General features: G+C 46.2%; 1 protein-coding gene across 1 annotated transcript; it reads left to right on the top strand.

Annotated features, from left to right (window-relative positions):
• Positions 1-15666: 15666 nt before the first annotated feature.
• Positions 15667-18045, top strand: LOC146074502 (transcription factor JunD-like). The gene has a single exon (XM_083182658.1). The coding sequence runs from the start codon at positions 16142-16144 to the stop codon at positions 17027-17029; it is 888 nt and encodes a 295-aa protein (XP_083038784.1). The 5' UTR covers positions 15667-16141; the 3' UTR covers positions 17030-18045.
• Positions 18046-19618: the final 1573 nt, after the last annotated feature.

Raw genomic sequence — 19618 nt, 5'->3', positions numbered from 1 at the left:
TCTTATACAGAAATGAAAGCTTCTGACTTTTAGAGAACTTGGACACTATTACATTAGTCCATTTTTGCGTAAAAATCAGACATTTAAAAAAACTGAACCAAAATCAGCTTCCATTACATCCCGGCAAAGGTCTCCATAACTGGACATGATACTCTAGATGAGGCCTTACCAATGACCTATACATATAATACCATTATTATATCTTTCTTTCCGCTACTGATTCCTCTCCCTATGCAACCAAGCATCTGACTTGCTTTTCTCATTGCTTTGTTGCAGTGCTTCCCTGTCTTTATGTAACTTGAAAAAATGACTTCTAAATCCCTTTTCTCTTCAGTAGTTTGCATTATAGTACCCATAATATTTTATTTAGCCTTTGGGTTTTTGAGACCCAAGTGCATGATTTAGCATTTTTTAGAATTAAGCTGTAGCTGCCACATTCTTGACCATTCCTTCAGTCTACCTAGATCATAGTAACATAGTTGATGAGGTTGAAAAAAGACATTAGTCCATATGGGTCAACATATATTAGCTCTCCTGGGGTGCACCGCTCATGTCTATAAATTACCCAGATGAAGTAATTACCTATCTGTTTAAACAAGAACCCCCCATTTTTCTCACTGGGTCCGATAATATACTTATATATGTCTAACCCTTTCTTAAATGTTTTAATTGAGTCTGTCATTTTAACCTTATCTGGCAGAGTATTCCATATCTTAACTGTCCATACTGAAAAGAACCCCTTCCTTCTCTGGGGGTGAAACTTCCTCTCCTCTTATCTTCTGTGTGTCCTGTGAACAGATCCCATGGTAAACAGTTCACCTAATAATTCTTTGTATTGACCCTTAATGTATTTGTATAAATTAATGATATCTCCTCTTAGATGTCTTTTTTAATGAAAACATGCCTAACCTCCAGCCTAGCCTTTCCTCATAATCTAATAACTTGAAACACTTAGTCATTTTTGTTGCTCTTCTCTGAACCAAGTTCAAGTTCCAACATGTCTTTTGTATGGAGAGGTGCCAAGAACTCTATGCTGTATTCTAGATGAGGTTGTACCGATGATTTATATAGCGGCAAGATTACAATGTCTTTCCTTGACTCTATAAGCCTTTCTGTATGCATGCTTATACCTTATTGGTCTTTACTGCTGCTCCTTGACATTGAGCACTGTAGCTAAGTCTGCTGTAAATGAGCAACCCCAAGTCATTCTCCATTAATGATTTCCCTACATTTACCCCATTTGATTTATAAATTGTACACTTGTTTTTCTTTCCTAAATGCATAACCTTACATTTATCTTTGTTAAACCCCCATCTTCAGGGCCGGTGCAAGGCACCGGAGCGCCCCAGGCGAGTCGGGGTGGGGGCTCCCCGGTGCCGGGGGAGGGGGGGGGGTATCTGTCCTGCGGCGCTTTGTATTTAAAGCTGGCTGAATCTCAGCCAATCAGCGTGCGGACAGGGTTTTCACAACAGAAGCGCTTCCGCATAGCCCGGCGGATAGCGCTCGTTATTTCTTATTGACTGCAGGGACCCCTCGCTGCCTCCGCCGCCAGCTTTAAATACACAGCGCCGCAGGACAGGTACCCCCGCGGCCCGGGGGGCAAAATGCCGCCCTCCAGTGGCCGGCCCTGCCCATCTTCCATTTTGCTGAGCAATCCTCCAGTTTATTTAAGTCGATCTGGAGAGAGAATACATCCTAATCTGAATATATTACCTTACACGGTTTAGTGTTATCTTAAAAAATGCCGTTTTCTCACCAGACCATTGCCTAGGTAATTAATAAAAATAAAATATTTAGCCCACTTTGAAAATGTTCCATTTACCACTACTCTTTGGGCCTTATTCTGGTTAGGTCGGTGAAACGTACGTACGGTCCGTCTCACCGTGCGTTTCCTGTACGCTCATGGTGAGCGAAAGTCCGCCCACAGAACAGCCGCACACGGACGGTCGCAGACACCGACAATGGGGAGTGGCGTACACTTGAGCGTACGCCACCGTGTATGGACGGATCTCCCTCTTAGCCACCGATACCTGGCGTACATCAGAGCGTACGCCAAAGTGCACGGACAGATCTCGTCCGTTTTCACACCGACACCTTCGGTATAACTGAGCGGACGCCACAGTGCAAGTAGAAATTGAGTCCAAAAACATCATTGTTGCTCTTAGAAGTGGTTTATGTGTATTTTTCCTAAGAAAAAACTGGTATGTTGTGTTACAGTGAAAAAGTTGACACATGTCGACTTCTGTGAATTGAGTGTCCTGCTTTTTAAAGTATACAAAAACACTTTCTGAATGGGTGTAGATGGTTATAAAATAACTACCTTGACATATACTGTATAAGCAGGTCTTAGAATGAATATTACCTAAAATTAAACCAACCTTTACATGTTGAGAAGTGTAGAAAGATAAGGTTCCAATGTGTTTGAGGGCTGTGTGTGGCTTGCAGGCAGTACTGGAGGGCGGTACTGAGCCGCTGAGGTACCATAAAGAGGTACCCGAAAGCAGGGAGCGGGGAGCAGGTAAGTCTGTGTGATCCATCCTCCCTCTCCCCTCTCCTATCCCGCCCGTGGCATGGTCCCTGCTCCCCCCCGCGCCGCGCGCCGCCCGCTCCCCGCTCCCCGCTGGGGGGATTTGAGCGTGGCACCACCTATGCTCCAGGGGGGGGAGGGGGGAGTATCGCCCGCCGCACCCCCTCCCCCCCCCCCGTGCCGCAGTATCGTCCGCACCCGCCCCCCCCCCGGCGGGCGGACGGGCGGCGCAGGGTTTTTTGCCTGGGGCGGGCGGGGGGCTTGCACCGGCCCTGCTTGCAGGTAGTGAAATAATGATTTTCACTTAATAGGCTGCAGCATTGCTTATTACATTCAGGTGTATGTGTTTGACTAGTAATCTGCGTTAATTAGCAGACCCAGGCGTCCGCTCTCATATGGTATCTCTAGGGATGTTCTGGAGCTATCTTTGGCGTCCGCCTGTTTTTGGTACAAAATGCACGGTGCGTTCGCCGATCGAGGCGGTTGTGGCACCATGCATTTTGTGTGCACACCCCCGTGTACGCCCATGTCTACGCCCAGTTTCCCTCATTATTCCGGCCGCCCACAATGACCGTGTTCTTGCTGACAGGTTTTTTCGCACGGAGAGACCAGTCCGTGAGCGGTGTGCGGTCGCCGCACATGCGAATTGTGAAAGCTACGCATGCGCAGATGGAAAAAAAATGATCCGCCCGTATACAGTCCCCCACCGTACCAAACAGAATACATCCATTACCAAACCCCTTACAGAATAAACACCGTACCAAACAGAATAAACACCTTACCAAACAGAATAAACTCCAGCCAATTTTTGACAAAAGTACAAATTTTCTTTCCTAGACCCAGTTCTGTATTTTGTAGATAAACCTCATGTGAGGCACTGTATCAAACGCCTTAGCAAAATCTAAGCAGACCATATCTATTGCATTGCCATGTTCTAACTCATTAAGTTAGATTGACATGACCTATCCCATAAAAATCCATGCTGATTTCCACTTATAATGCTATTGCACACCAAGTCTCCTGAATGATATCCCTTAATATACCCTCCAGTAATTTATCCACTATTGTTGTCAGACTTACCGGTCTGTAATTTCCAGTAAGTTACTTCCCTTTTTAATTTATGGCACCACATGTGTCCCTCGGAACCATGCCTGATACAATCTGCCAAGATTAAGAATAATGGCTTATTTCTAAACTCAATTCCATTAGAACCCTTGGGTTTAAATTCATCCCAATTGCCTGGAGGCAAGTTGGACTTTGGTACCCCCAGCCACATACACAAACACCGTGACCTAAAAAATAAAGGGCTCCAGCTATGCTGTGTAAGAATGGCTGGTGATCAGGGTCAGACTCATGAGCATTCAGAAAAAGCGTTCTCCGGAGCATCCTATCTCACAGACCAGCATGCAGGTGCCCCATCAGGGCTTGGAGCCCGGAGGCTGGTGCCTCCATTGCCTCTGGAAGTTACGCCACTGAACTTAACTGTCGTCTGTTCTTTTCTCCTTCTGTAGTCAATACTGAGCAAGAGTAATTTTTTTGATGATCTGCTATTGTCTAGTCTCTCGCCAGTAAATTCCATTTGATTTTCTCCTTTTACATATATACTATAATTGTACCCCCTTTATCTACTGACTCTGCCATTTTCTCCTCCGCTTCTGCTTTTGCATGCCTAATCACCTTCTTATCCCTCTATGTTGTTATTATTTTGAATCTGTTTTTATTTCCTAAAGGCCATCTTTTTTGCTTTAACACTAGCTGATCTCTCTGTTGTAAACTACATTGGCTTACATTTTCTGGTGCTTTTATTAACCCTTTTGATACAAAGGTCCTGTGCTTTACTGTTGCACTTTTTAGTGTTTAGTCCCACTTCTCCTGCACTCCTTTCAAGGTCGTCCAATCCACCAAGTAGTCGCTTAAAATACTCAACATTTTTGTCAGCCTTCCTAATATCCAATACCTGTGTTTTTGTGTGACAGGAATTGGACCCTGTCTTTATACTAAACCATATTCCCCCATTTATGTCTGATATCCTGTCACCATTTGTTACCATTAAATCTAATATAGAGTTTTTGAGAGTGGGCTTTCCTATAAATTGTTTTGAGGGATGTTCCTTGTAAGGAATTTAGAAATTTGCCACTTGTAGCTTAGCTAAATTTTCATCACGTAGATGAAAGTCTGACATAATTATGACCTATCCCTTTAAGGCAATTTTAGTGATATCCTACAATAGGTTTCTTTCCAAAACCTGCCCCTAGCTCTGTTGTTTGTAGATCACCCCAGTGAGAATTGTGTCCTTATATGATTCCCCTAAGGGCCTTAAATTTGTCTTAAATTTTTTATAGTAAAGTGGCATTTATGGTTTTTTTCACATACATAGGTACTCCCCTCCGATTCAGCCCCTTCTGTCCTTCATATATAAATTGTATCCTATGTCCTAGTCATGATTCTCATTGTACCATTTCTCAATATTAGCCACAATATCTATATCAGGGCTTAAAGTGGTCCTGGATATGTGGTGGTACTCATTTGACTTGACAGAGACCTCTCCGACCCGCCCCCTTCCTCCCTTTGGCAGAGCCAACTGCCAACTACAAAATTTGTGCACAACCTAGCATACTTTATAAAGGGACAATGGTCGCACAAGGGAGGGGTGTAGTCACATAATAGTATTCCCAATTCAGATTATGCCACACAGTAGCACAAACATATTCACATTACACCACATGTAGTGCCAATGATTCGGGTGTGGATCAGTTGGTCACCAGCAAGTTGTTACACAGTCATTAGGTCAACACCATTAGGTCGACATGCATTTAGGTCGACATGTGTCTAGGTCAACATGCAGGAAGGTCGACATGAGTCTAGGTCAGGGTCCGGCAACTGGCGGACCGCGGTCCATCTCCGGACCGCAGAAGCCAGAGCTCCGGACCTCACAGGATTTCGCCAAATATGCCAGGGGCAGGAGACGTGACGTCTCCTTCCCCTGACTAGCGAGCATCCTTTCTCCCTCGGCCAGCAGGGGACACTGCAGAGTCATGACGTATGGGGATAGAGTTGGTGCTGTGGAGTCGGCACTTTAAGATGCTTTTGAAGTGGCTGGCTCCTCCCCCCTCTATCCCCACCAAGCCCCAGTCTTAGTAAAAGTGCCCGATGGAGTCGGTCACTACGTGTGAGTCTCCTTAGGGAGACTCAATTTTTTTCTTATAATTTTTCTTTAAACTTTTAATTTTTACTGAGGACAGGCATCTGCCTGCTACGTGGGACCTGGAGGGGTCCGGTCGACACTGCACGCAGTGTTTCCTCCGGTACCCAGGCCACCAGAGCCACCGCTCTGGGGATCCGTAGCGGCTGCACGCAGCTTAGCAGGACGGGTCCAAGGCTTATCCCCCATACTCCAGGAGCTGCCTACGGGTAAGCGTCGCTGAGCGCCATTAGCAGGGGGCCGGCTGTAGTGAGCGCGTCAGCCGCGACGGAGACGGAGACAGCCGCAGCGTACAGTGCTCGCGGCGGTCTCCATTACTGCTAACTTTAAAATTGGCGCCATTGATTCAGCGCGGGAAGGACACGCCAGAAGGGAGGAGGAGTTTACTCTCCTTCTCTCCGGCGGCGCCATTGTTACCAGCAGCAAGTCTCCTGCACGCTGTGCATTGTGACCGGCAGCACCTGGCTTTCCAGCATCTGCGACTGTCAGCGCTCTCCCTGACGATCACAGGGACACTGTGAGTCTTAGGGGGTGAATTTGGGGCGCCATTATATATATATTGGCAGCCTTTATTGGGAGGGTTGTGGCTCCTCTCTTCCTATCGAAGCACAAGCCTCAGCTATCCTTCAGCTGTCCTGTATTTGCTATTTCTGTGTGAGTGTGTGTTACTTGTTATACACTGTTTGTCATGGCTGACAGGACCACTTCTTCTAAAGCAGCCCAAAAGGTTTACACCTGTAAGACTTGTAAAGGTCAATACACTCAACATGTTAAGGGAGTATCCCTCTGTGAGTCATGCTATGCCTCTAAGCAGGGAAACAGTGTAAGCCAGTCACCTTTACCTCAGTCCCCCTTACAGTCCCCAGAGGCTTTGCAGGCTATTCTGGCTAACCTCACAGCCGAGCTAGCGGCATCAAAAAGGGACAGGGAGGTTTTTCAGTCCCAATTGACTCAAATCTCCTCCACAGTGGATTCCCTGCAGCAGTCTGTGACTGCCTCAGTACAGGTTAGGCCATCCTCTCCAGGAACTGGGAAAAGGAAGGCTACTTCAGTGGTTTTTGTCACAGATGATGATAACCAACCGGACCCTGACTACATAGACGAACCTTACCAGTATGTACCTACTGATGATATAGATGATCAGGATGCTCAGGGCATTGAGGGTCTCATAAGAGAGATCAGATCTACTCTTAATATTGCTGACTCGCCTATACCGCCTCAGGTATCTATTTTTGGCAGGGTTCAGAAACAGCCAATAACTTTTCCAGACTCTGAGGAATTAGATAACCCCTTAGTAAAAGTCTGGAAGACACCTGATAAGAAGTTTCAGATGTCGAAAAGATTTCATTCCTTATACCCATTTTCGGCTGAGTCGAGAGCTAAATGGGAGACTCCCCCCACTCCAGACGCCTCATTGTCACGTTTATCAAAGAAAACCACCCTCCCCATTCCGGGAGCGGTATCGCTTAAAGAAGCACCAGACAAACGTCTTGATAGTGCTCTCAAAAATATTTACACTACCGCAGGTGTTATATTACGTCCAGCTCTCGCCTCCTCATGGGTAGCCAGAGCAATGGAGACATGGGCCGCTGATTTGATTAGGGGCCTGGAACAGGATACTCCCAAGGAGGAATTACTATCCTTGGCAGAATGTATCAGGGACGCTTCTACCTATGTTGGGGAAGCAGCCTCTGATGTTTCCACATTAGCAGCAAAAGTTTCAGCTTCTGCCGTCCTGGCTAGACGCACTGTGTGGCTACGCTCTTGGCAGGCCGAACCGGAAATTAAAAAAGCGGTGGAAGCCCTCCCCTTCTCAGGAGATATGCTTTTCGGACCAGAATTGGACAAGCTCATTTCCCAGGCCACGGGGGGGAAGTCGACCTTTTTGCCCTCTTCAGCTCCTGCACCCAAGAGGCAATTTGTAAGTCCTTCCTTTCGGTCCTTTCGGGGTAATGCTGGCTTCAGGGGGAGAGCCAGAGGAGGTTTCTCTTCCTTCAGAGGCCGCCGAGGCAGAGGGGCCAGAGCCCCCCAGACCACTGCAAATCTCTCTCTCAATCCAAAGACCACAGACAAGCCAGTGGCATGACGGCCTACCGGCTCACTTGGGGGATCCCAAGGTGGGCGCCAGATTGTTACTGTTCGCGGAGGAATGGAGGTCTCATTGCACCGACGCGTGGGTTCTCCAGATTATCTCTCAGGGGTACAAACTGGAATTTGCCACACAACCTCAAAACAGGTTCTTCCCAATAGGCCTACCTCCATCGGTAGAGGCAGGTTTGAGCCTAGTTGGGGCCATACAAACCCTGCTCGAGGCGGGAGTAGTTATCCCGGTGCCTGCCCATCAGCAGTGCACGGGATACTATTCAAGCATTTTCGTGGTCCCAAAGCCAGACGGATCTGTCCGACCCATTTTAAATCTGAAACCCCTGAACGAATTTGTTATTTACCACAGATTCAAGATGGAATCAATTCGGTCAGTTATTGCATCCCTGGAGAAGGGAGAATTTCTCCTCTCTCTAGATATAAAGGACGCGTACCTGCACGTCCCAATCTGGGAACCTCATCAGCGATTCTTGAGATTCGCTCTACAGGATCGCCATTTCCAGTTCCAAAGACTACCCTTCGGACTTTCTTCCGCTCCTCGGGTTTTTACAAAAATAATGGCATGTATGACCAAGGCTCTTCGTCTGCAGGGGATAACTATTATCCCCTACTTAGACGACCTCCTCCTCAAAGCTCCAACTCGGGAAAAGCTGATGGCAGATGCCATGACAACTTGCAAGTTTTTAGTGAAAAATGGGTGGGTTGTGAACTTCAAAAAATCACAACTCAACCCATCACAACGCCTACAATTTCTGGGCCTCATATTGGACACAGTAGAGGAAAGGATCTTTCTTCCACCAGACAAGATCATAGCCCTACAAGCAAAGGTCAGACAGGTACTGCATCAGAAAAGACTCTCAGCACATCTGTGCACTCAACTCTTGGGTTTGATGGTAGCTGCGTTCGAGGCGGTCCCTTACGGTCGCTTCCATTCTCGAACTTTCCAAGAGAATCTACTATCACAATGGTCGGGCTCACACCTTCAAATTCACAAGCGCATCATCTTGTTTCAGAAGGCCCGCTCTTCCCTGCTTTGGTGGCTTCACACCCCAAACCTGCTTCAAGGACGCAGTTTCAGCCCTTGCACATGGACAGTGGTCACAACAGACGCCAGTCTCAAGGGCTGGGGAGCAGTCGCCCTAGGCCACAGGTTCCAAGGACGCTGGTCGCTGCAGGAGGCAAAGCTTCCAATCAATATCTTAGAACTACGAGCAATCAGACTAACTCTACTACAGGCTCACAGCCTGCTTCAAGGTCTACAGATCAGGATACAATCAGACAACGTGACCGCAGTCGCATATATAAACCGACAAGGGGGCACCAGGAGCAGGGCAGCCATGCGAGAGGTTCGTCCCATATTAGAATGGGCAGAAGCCCACTCCAGGGCCTTTTCAGCAATATTTATTCCGGGAGTAGAGAATTGGCAGGCGGACTATCTAAGCCGCCAAACGTTCCTTCCAGGGGAGTGGTCCCTTCACCCGGAGGTCTTCCATCAACTCACGCTTCGGTGGGGGACCCCCGACATAGACCTGATGGCCTCCAGATTGAATCATCGGGTCCCTCTCTACTGTGCCAGGTCCCTGGATCCAGGAGCGGTGGCAGTCGACGCCTTATCAATACCATGGCACTACCAACTGGTATACATTTTTCCACCCTTCCCGTTACTTCCAAGAGTTCTGAAGAAACTGAAAAGGGAAACAACAACAGCCATCTTAATTGCCCCGAACTGGCCGAGGAGGGCATGGTACTCGGATCTAAGACTAATGTCAATAGACAACCCGTGGTTCCTGCCTCAAAGAGAAGACTTACTTCTCCAAGGACCGTTCACCTTCCAAAACTTACGGCTTCTGCATTTAACGGCATGGTTGTTGAGGCAGAATTGCTGAAACGCAGAGGTATCCCATCCAGGGTTATTCCAACAATGCTCCATGCTAGGAAGAGTGTGACTTCGGCACATTACCACAGGATTTGGAAGTCCTACATTTCCTGGTGCGAAAGGCTTGGCTATCCTAAGGCGGTGTTTAGCCTACCTAGGTTACTAGAATTTCTCCAGGAAGGACTGGACAAAGGTCTTCGTTTAGCCTCTCTGAAAGTGCAACTAGCGGCGCTATCTGTCTTCTTTCACCGCAGGGTAGCGGTCATTCCAGAGATACAAACGTTCCTAAAGGGGGTGTTGAGGCTTCAACCTCCCTTCAGATCACCCACTGAGCCCTGGGACTTATCAGTGGTTTTGCGATACTTGCAATCAGACCTTTTTGAACCGTTAGACTCGGTACATCTAAAATATGTCACCTGGAAGACTGTTATGCTAGTTGCATTAGCTTCAGCGCGTCGTGTTTCGGAACTAGGGGCCTTATCATGTCGGGCTCCTTTCCTACAGTTCTTTACTGACAGGGCAGAATTAAGGACTAATAGTTCCTTTCTCCCTAAGGTGGTTTCTTCTTTTCACCTTAACCAGCCGATTATCATTCCAGCTTTCACTGAAGACTCTGCTTCCCTAGATGCTGTAAGGGCATTGCGAATATACTTGGAGAAAACGTCAGCATTGCGGAAGACTGATAGTCTTTTTATTCTCTATTGTCATGAACGCAGGGGATGGCCTGCGTCCAAAAGAACGTTGGCTCGTTGGATGTGCATCACCATTAAAGAGGCCTACAGACATGCAGACAGGAATGTCCCTTCAACAATTACGGCTCATTCAACAAGGTCGGTTAGCACATCATGGGCCCTGGCAAGAGGGGTTTCCCTCTCTCAGGTGTGCAGAGCTGCGACTTGGGCAAGTGCGAACACCTTTGCCCGGTTCTATAAATTCGACGCCTTTGCCAAGGCTGAAACATCCTTTGGCAGGGCTGTTCTGGGGGAATCTCAGCGCTCTCCCACCCGGGAGTAGTGCTTTGGTATTCTTCCCATACGTCATGACTCTGCAGTGTCCCCTGCTGGCCGAGGGAGAAATAAGGAATTTGGTACTCACCGATAATTCCCTTTCTCCAAGGCAGCAGGGGACACTGCACGCCCTCCCAGCGCTGTGTTCTGACCAGGTTATATAGGTTACTACATGTTCCTACAGGTTGGTCCTTCCTCAGGGGGACTCAGTTACTATGAGTATATCATTCATGTTGTTATTATGTTGGATGATTCTGTTATCTATACCTTACTTACTAACTCAGATCGTTCATCTGATTAAATATTACATGTTGTATGTTGTATATCCTCCTCCTTCTAGTTCTTCTTGACTTGTTTCTCTTCCTCTCTCGGTCACAGTTTTACTAAGACTGGGGCTTGGTGGGGATAGAGGGGGGAGGAGCCAGCCACTTCAAAAGCATCTTAAAGTGCCGACTCCACAGCACCAACTCTATCCCCATACGTCATGACTCTGCAGTGTCCCCTGCTGCCTTGGAGAAAGGGAATTATCGGTGAGTACCAAATTCCTTATATCGTGGCGCCTCACGTGGGCGGGGGCTGAAGATGCGGCCAGCGTCATTTAGAGACGCCACGCGCTACCCACCCGGCCGCCCTCCCGCCGGCAGAGTAAAGTAGCTGCCCGCCCTCCCGCCGGCAGAGTGAAGTAGTTGCCCGGCAGCCCTCCCTCCCGCTGAATGAAGGAGCTGCCTGGCCGCCCTCCCTCCCCCCACGCTGAGTGAAGGAGCTGCCCGGCCGCCCTCCCTCCCGCTGAATGAAGGAGCTGCCCGGCCGCCCTCCCTCCCCCCGCGCTGAGTGAAGGAGCTGCCTGACGCCGCACCCGTATGCAGACTTGGCATTTTTAAAAAGGTGAGCAGAATGTGCCTTCATTGTCCCTGTATTGCCAGCATTGTCCCTGTATTCATTACAGGGACAATGCTGGCAATACAGGGACAATGCTGGCAATACAGGGACAATGCTGGCCTGTATTGTCAGCATTGTCCCTGTATTGCCAGCAGTGTCCCCGTATTGCCAGCAGTGTCCCCGTATTGCCAGCAGTGTCCCCGTATTGCCAGCAGTGCCAGCATTGTGCCCGTATTGCCAGCATTGTGCCCGTATTGCCAGCAGTGTCCCCGTATTGCCAGCAGTGTCCCCGTATTGCCAGCAGTGTCCCTGTATTGCCAGCAGTGCCAGCATTGTGACTGTATTGCCAGCATTGTGCCCGTATTGCCAGCAGTGTCCCCGTATTGCCAGCAGTGTCCCCGTATTGCCAGCAGTGTATCCGTATTGCCAGCATTGTGACTGTATTGCCAGCATTGTGCCCGTATTGTCAGCGATGTGCCCGTATTGCCAGCAGTGTCCCCGTATTGGCAGCAGTGTCCCCATATTGGCAGCAGTGTGCCCGTATTGGCAGCAGTGTGCCCGTATTGGCAGCATTTTTTGGACCTCAACCAAAATCATTTTAAAATTCCGGACTCCATCAAAAATTACTTGCCTACCCCTGGTCTAGGTCAACATGGGTTAGGTTGACAGAGTCATAAGGTCGACAAGGCCATTAGGTTGACTGGGGTAAGGTCGACAGGGTCATTAGGTCGACATGGGTAAGGTTGACAGTGGAAAAGTCGACATGTTTTTTTTTTACCTTTATGTCTTCAGAGGCAACATAGACACTAAAATGTACCATCACATCCCCTAGCATGGCTCCCTGCGCTCGCTATGCTTCAGGCATGGTGCCTCGCAACGCTCGGCACAGTATTGTATTTTTCCACCATGCCCTAGTGGATGGTAGGGCATGAAATAACGCCTGTCGGCATATGTTGTTTCAACATATACACCGATATGCACCACCACGTCCCCTCGCATGGCTTGCTGCGCTCGCCATGCTTCAGGCATGGTGCATCACTACGCTCGGCACACTATTTTATTCTCCCACCACGCCATAGTGGACGGTAAGGCATGAAAAACTGCCTGTTTTAGCACATGTTGGCTCAAAAAAACAGTAAAAAAACCTCCATGTCGACCTAATGACCCTGCCGACCTAATCCATGTCAACCTAATAACCCTGTCGACCTAACCCATGTCGAAGTTATGTCCCTGTCAACCTAACCCATGTCAACCTTACGGCATGTTGACCTAAAGTCATGTCGATCTATCTGTATGTCGACCTAGTGGTGTCGACCTAATGCTTGTCAACCTACTTGGTGGTGACCCAATGACCGTATCTCTCTGATTCATATTACAACACAAAGCATTGTACCTTATTCATATTATGACAAAGTAGTGCCCCTTATTCAAGTTACATTACACAGTAGTACTCCTTATACATGTATGCCACATAGTAGTCACTTACTCATAAATCCCACAGTAGTATTGCTTTTATATATATATATATATATATATATATATATATGCCCACTGCAGAAGTAACCCTTACACAGAATATCCACAGTAAGTGCCCATTTTACAAATATCTGTCTCTGTCCCTCCAGCAGATTCCTCTCCTTTCTCCTTCACTTCAGCGGCGGTGACGGCATGATTTAACTTACGCTGTGCCAGAGAAGGTAGTTGCTGGGACAGACTTTTCTGTTGGAATTATTGTGCAGGGCTGTGGTGGAGATGGAACTCTTTTCCAGGTGGCCTGGTGTGCCATCTGAGTTTTTGGAAGCCTCCCAGTCATTCCAGGAGAGTAGACAAGTATGGGATACAATAATAAAAGTGTGCCAGAGTTAGATGCCCCAATAACTAGACATACAGTTCTCAATTAAAATACACAATTTATTAACTAAAAAAAACTCAGGTGAAAAATTAGACATTAAAAGCCAATGCGCAATATTAAAATAATATATTACAGGGATATTGGGCGTGATGTTTGGGATCTTCCAATGAAAATAGCTGACAAAGTAAATTGAATATTACCATCCAACTAACTATATTATCCGGGGAAAGGCGTTCAGCTGTTAAACTTCTTGCTGAAATCACCCATCCACTTTGCTATGACCTGTCCATTCTCCCACTGGCGTCCCTTGAATCATCTGGATCAATTCAATCTTGGGATACCTGCATGATCCCTAATTATTCCAGTATACAGAGAAAGATCGTCTAAACGGGAAGCTTGAGCCCTTGAAAACATTGGGCAACAGCAGGACTACTGTGTCAACAACTCTCTGGATACAAATAATTACCAGAAGAACCCAATTGGATGGTAATATTCCATTTAATTTGTCAGCTATTTTCATTGGAAGATCCCAAACATATATGATATATTCAGTGGCTGCTCCTGCTATTGGGCTGCAGCCCCTCCAGTTAAAATCACAACATCTCACCACCGGAGACACGGACAGATAGCACCAGAGCACCAAACACCCCACACCCCACAGAAGCCCGGAGAGGCAACACGTCAGGGGGCGGGAGCCCCCATTCCGGAAAACTCAGTGATTCGCGTAGTGTCACGAAATGCTGCGATCACATAATTTTAGCCCCGCCCCCTCTCCGCGGACCCACCTGGTCAATTACCAGAATGCGGGAGACTTGCCCACCTTCCTGGGGGGGACGGGAGGCGGACCCAATTTCCGGGAGGCTCCTGGCCATTCCGGAAGGGTAGCCAAGCCTGGATTTTGTTAGCAGAATCCCAGGTGTAATCAGCAGCACCTGGGATGTCCTGATTTAAGGCATACCTCCCAACAGTCCCAATTTTATCGGGACAGTCCCGATTGTCAGGGCCTGTCCCGCTGTCCCACCCGCGGGCGGCAGTGTCCCGCGGTGTGGGGGGGCTGTTGGGAGTCCCCCCTGTCAGCTGCTAAGCAGCGGGGAATAAACGCTGTGCGCATGCGCACAGCGTCTATTCCCGCAGCCAGGGGGCTGGGGGCATGGCTAGAGGCTCACAGAGCCTCTGGGTCATGCCCCCATAGCGGCAAAATGGGGACGTGGCCTTGCGGGGGATTCGCGAGTATAGACCACGCCCCAAATTAGGCCACGCCCCCGGGCAGCAGCAGTGTCCCGCCTGCTGACCTGCGGAAGTTGGGAGGTATGTTTAAGAGTCTCCTTGCTCTCGATGGTAGACTATCTACCTGAGTGATAGGCTGGGGGTTAGATCTAAGGACCATTGGAGCCTTTTAGGAGTCTGCTATGCCTGTATGCTACTGCCTGTGATACCAACTGTATATAAATATCACTTGCTATGCTGTACCTGCTGATGAGAATAAACTATCAAGTCGTCATCTGAGACCCTGTGTTTTGATCTTTGTCACAATAACTTTCCATTTCTTGTGATTCTTACTAATCACAGGGAGCATGGGGCTTAAGGGGGATTGATGAGAGACCAACAGTTTTACCAAGGGTCATCCTAATCTTCAAATGCTAAAGCACACACAATTGTGAATCATGTTTAGAAGTGTTAACAGTACTCGCAGTGCATACTGTTTATGAAGGTTGATATGCTCTTTATAATATATACTGGACTGGGTGACACTTGAAAAACACTGCTAACTTATTTAAATAGACCATTCGTATTCTGCAAAACATTGGGTCAGACTGGACTATATTGATTTCTGTATGTTGCATTGTGTTTTTTTGTGTGATATCTTCTTTAGTTGTTCTATCTGAAAGCAAAGAACAGTTAAGCCTTCAAGTAACTTTCAATACACTGCATATGCCTATAATTATCCCTGACGTTCGCTCTGCTGAGATGAGCTCTTAAATACAAAAATAAACCACCATATGACTTTTCTTGCTCTCCTCACTGGCTGTGGCTTCCAGCACCAAACGGGTTAACCAATGACCTCAACCCAGACTGCATTTCGCTGTTTGCAGTTTACATAAAGTAACCCTGACAACTATGCAAATGGAGAAATCTTAGGACGTCATATCTGACCAATCGCAGTGCAGGAAAGTGTCCTCATGGAATAGGGAGGCTATATAAGTGAAAGCAGGCAGTAGAACTGCTCATTACAGCATGAGAGTGCAGAAGAGGAAGTGGGTGGAGAATTGCAGAAACAAACTGACAACCACAAAGAACTGAAAACTTGAACTGCAGCGAAAGCCAGACAGAAAAGAACATGTACAGAGTTCCTGTTTCTTATCAGCTTTTCTAAGCAATGAGTGAAATACAAAATGAAATATATATATTTTTAACTAAGAACAAAGGGAAAAACATCAACTGGGCACCCAATTAAGCTGAATGCTGTTCGATAAAGGAATTGTGATCTGTCTTGTACAAACACACGTCACTGCCAGGAAGAGGCCTCACATGGACAACTGGCTAAAACATATTTGTGAGGAATAAATGAAAGAACTACCGCTACTGCTGAATTTCCAGACTTGGCAGCAACCTATTTAACTATTTCTCATCAGCACTGAGGCTTTCGGGAAGGGGAGCATTCCCCCTCATTTTATTCAAATACTGCCAGTGGATAATGGAAATACCTTTTTACCATGATGATTTGTTGAATTTATATCCAACTCCCATTTCTTATTCCACCACTGCCAGCACCATGATGAAGAAAAATTTGAATCTCAACCTAGGCGATCAAGTCGTGTCACATGAAAAGGGACACCAGCTTGAGGAGGATGGTATGCTCACCTCATCTGACTTGGGCCTTTTGAAACTGGCATCTCCTGAACTTGAGAGACTGATTATCCAATCAAATGGCTTGGTGACTACAACTCCTACAAGTAGCCAGTTTCTCTATCCTAAGATGCATAGTGATGAGCAGGAATTTGCAGATGGATTTGTTCAGGCATTGGAGGACCTACACAAACAAAATCAGCTGAGCAAAGGCATGAAAATAGGCTCAGTGGGTAGTGGTGGCACAGTTCATCCACCCTCGGATACTCCTGTTTATGTCAACCTTAACAGTTACTCCAGTGACGTCATGGGAAACACAATGCACTACTGTACAGACCCGGTGTACCCTCCTTTACCGGGCAGCATGGAACAGCAGCAGTCTAACTTCCACACACACAGACTGCATGCCTTGAAAGATGAGCCTCAAATCGTGCCAGAGGGGGCTAGTTTTGGAGAAAGTCCTCCACTATCTCCCATAGACATGGACAACCAGGAGAGGATCAAAGCAGAAAGGAAGAAGCTGAGAAATAGGATAGCAGCTTCCAAATGCAGAAAAAGAAAATTGGAACGGATTTCAAGGCTAGAAGAGAAAGTGAAGAGCCTTAAAACCCAGAACACAGATTTGGCTTCCACAGCTAGTTTACTAAGAGAGCAGGTGGCACATCTAAAGCAGAAGGTTATGAGTCATGTCAATAGTGGCTGCCAGCTTTTGCCTCACCACGTCCATGCATACTGATATAGCCTAAACATTTTTTTTTTAATGAGGGCTACATTGCAGAGGACATTTATCAAGTGTTAGGAGAAGGTTTGCTCTAATTTCATGGACATCACAATTACTGGGCTTTCTTTTTTTGCAATGAACGATACTCTTTGTCATCACACCATATAACTGAAACACGATCATAGTCAAAAAGGCTTTGCAATAATTTTGGGTGACATCATTAGTATGGACTTCATGGACTGTTCCCAGGACTCTTATGGTATGTACTTATGGGCAGTTACACCTCTACCCATGGTGTGTTGCTCTGCTTTGCATTCAATAGAAGGTGAACTGTACATACTTCAGAATAATAAACTACATAATCATTTTGAGAAACACATTGCTATTACTCACAGTAGTGAATTACAAACCAACAGGCCAGAAATGCTGCCATAAATCACCACACATTATATTCTATGCACCAATGTGCACTAATATGTATATACAACACCAGCATTTTTTTGATGCAATAGTGTTTTAAGCTGGTATTCTGGGGGAGAACTGTATTGTGCACTGCTTTATAAAAGTAAGCTATCTTTCCAAAAAGTGTAAATAATAACCATGCTGCAATTAAAGAGACTTTCCAGTGTTTTATTAGCAGATTATAAAGGATGAAATAGTGTCAGTATGATGTACTGGGCTTATATACTGTATGGGACCTGACAGGTGAAGATCTGCCAAAAATGTTTACAATACTGAGGAATAATTTTTAGAAGACTGTGATCCACTTTGGACTGGAAAAATCTTTCTTCATCTGGCCACTCCTGAACTAAATGTTGGAGCTTTGTAGTCTGCGTGGTTATACGATGTTTTCAAAATGTGCTCAGGCTTCTTAATTTGTAAGGTAAAATGTAAATAGATTTCACACAACTATTTTGTTTTGTTTATAAAGTTGTTTTTGCAAAATGTAAGTATACTTTATGCAGTTTTTGTTACAGTACATTCCAGTGATAATATTATACGGCACTATGTAATAAAGCTTTGTATTATGATTTTTGTTTCTGTGGTATTTTGATTTTTGATTCAGCATTTTAAAAATGAGGTTTAAGATTAGAGTATCTAAAATGAACAATGTATGGGTTACTGTGTTATTCAAGCTTAAATTGAGGGTGTGTAACGTTTTGAGCCCTCATTGTTCCTTACTAGGAGCAGCATATGTAGCACGCCCTTATACAGCTGTTGTTGAATTACAATTCCTATGGTGACATCAGACTAAAGTGTGCTGCTACAAATCAGATATAAGAAGCATAGAATGTGACGGCAGATAAGAACCACTTGGCCCAATCGAATCTGCCCTATACACATTTACACTCACACACACACACATAGCTAGGGTTATTATTAATTTTATTGTTGGGAGCCATAGGGAGAATATATAAATGCCACATATTTAGGCCTACGATGGGAATCAAACCCATGACACAGTGCTGTGAGCAGTAACGCTAACCATTACATCAGCCATACTGCCCCAGTGGCACAAAAAGCTGCTGCATGTTCTACAGAGGAGCATTTTGATTATTTTAGATGTAATTTGCCAAAAATACACCGAATCACTTTTTCGATCTGCCTGGAAATCCAGTATGTAAGTACTGATAATTAGTCCTCATGAAGGGGGTTATTCTGATTCACTCGGAAAGGCACAATCACTCTCTAATGGACAAAACCATGTGCACTGCAGGTGTGGCTGATGTAACATGTGCAGAGAGAGTAATGGTGTGTACAAACTTGTACAATGTGCATGAGATTTTGACTATATAGTCAAAATCTCATCTGGATCTCATGCAGATCGCACAGGTTTTAACCCTTTCGATCCCGATGCGCGCTCTTGTATCGCAGCCAGAAAGTCTTGGCTGCATAGACTATATAGTGCAGATCTGCACTATATAGTTTAAATTGTATGCGGATAGTCTAAATTGTAATATAGTCTAAATCACGCATGTCCAACGTTGGCCCTCCAGATGTTGTGAAACTACACATCCCAGCATGCTCTGCAATAGTTTTAGCATTCTCTAATAGCAAAACTGTGGCAAAGCATGCTGGGATTTGTAGTTTCACAACATCTGGAGGGCTAACGTTGGACATGCCTGGTCTAAATTGTACAAGTGTGTACACACCATTAGATTTGGGTCGGTGGTGTAAATTGATATCTATATTGCAGTGTAAAAATAAAGCAGCCAGTATTTACCCTGCACAGAAACAATAAAACACCCAAATCTAACTCATTAGGTCGAGAGTCAAAACGTCGACGTGAGGTTTTTCACGTTTTTTTTTTAGCCAATATGTGCTGGCAGGCGGTATTTCATTCCATACATCCACCAAGGTGTGGAGGGAGAATAGAAGTGAGTGCAGCAAGCTATGAGAGGGGACACTTTGACTGTGCCCATGTCGACATTTGGGATAAACATTTTTTTTTAACTCATGTCTACCTTCCTTTTGACTGTCGACCTAGCCATTGCCCACCTAATGCTTGTGCCAACCTTCCAATCCTGTCGACATTAGCTATGTCTACATATTGCATGTCTACACATTCTGTGGTCAACCCAATGCATGTTGACCTAATATGGG

The sequence above is a fragment of the Crinia signifera genome, chromosome 1 (genome assembly GCF_055691185.1).
Source record: "Crinia signifera chromosome 1, ASM5569118v1, whole genome shotgun sequence".
Taxonomy (NCBI): Eukaryota; Metazoa; Chordata; class Amphibia; order Anura; family Myobatrachidae; genus Crinia; species Crinia signifera.
The sequence above is the reverse complement of the archived record's forward strand: the minus strand, read 5'-3'. Positions and strand labels throughout refer to the sequence as shown.

Bases quoted from the DNA above. Each gene is read 5' to 3' on its own strand.
- LOC146074502 (XM_083182658.1), top strand. From the start codon at position 16,142: ATGGAAATACCTTTTTACCATGATGATTTGTTGAATTTATATCCAACT.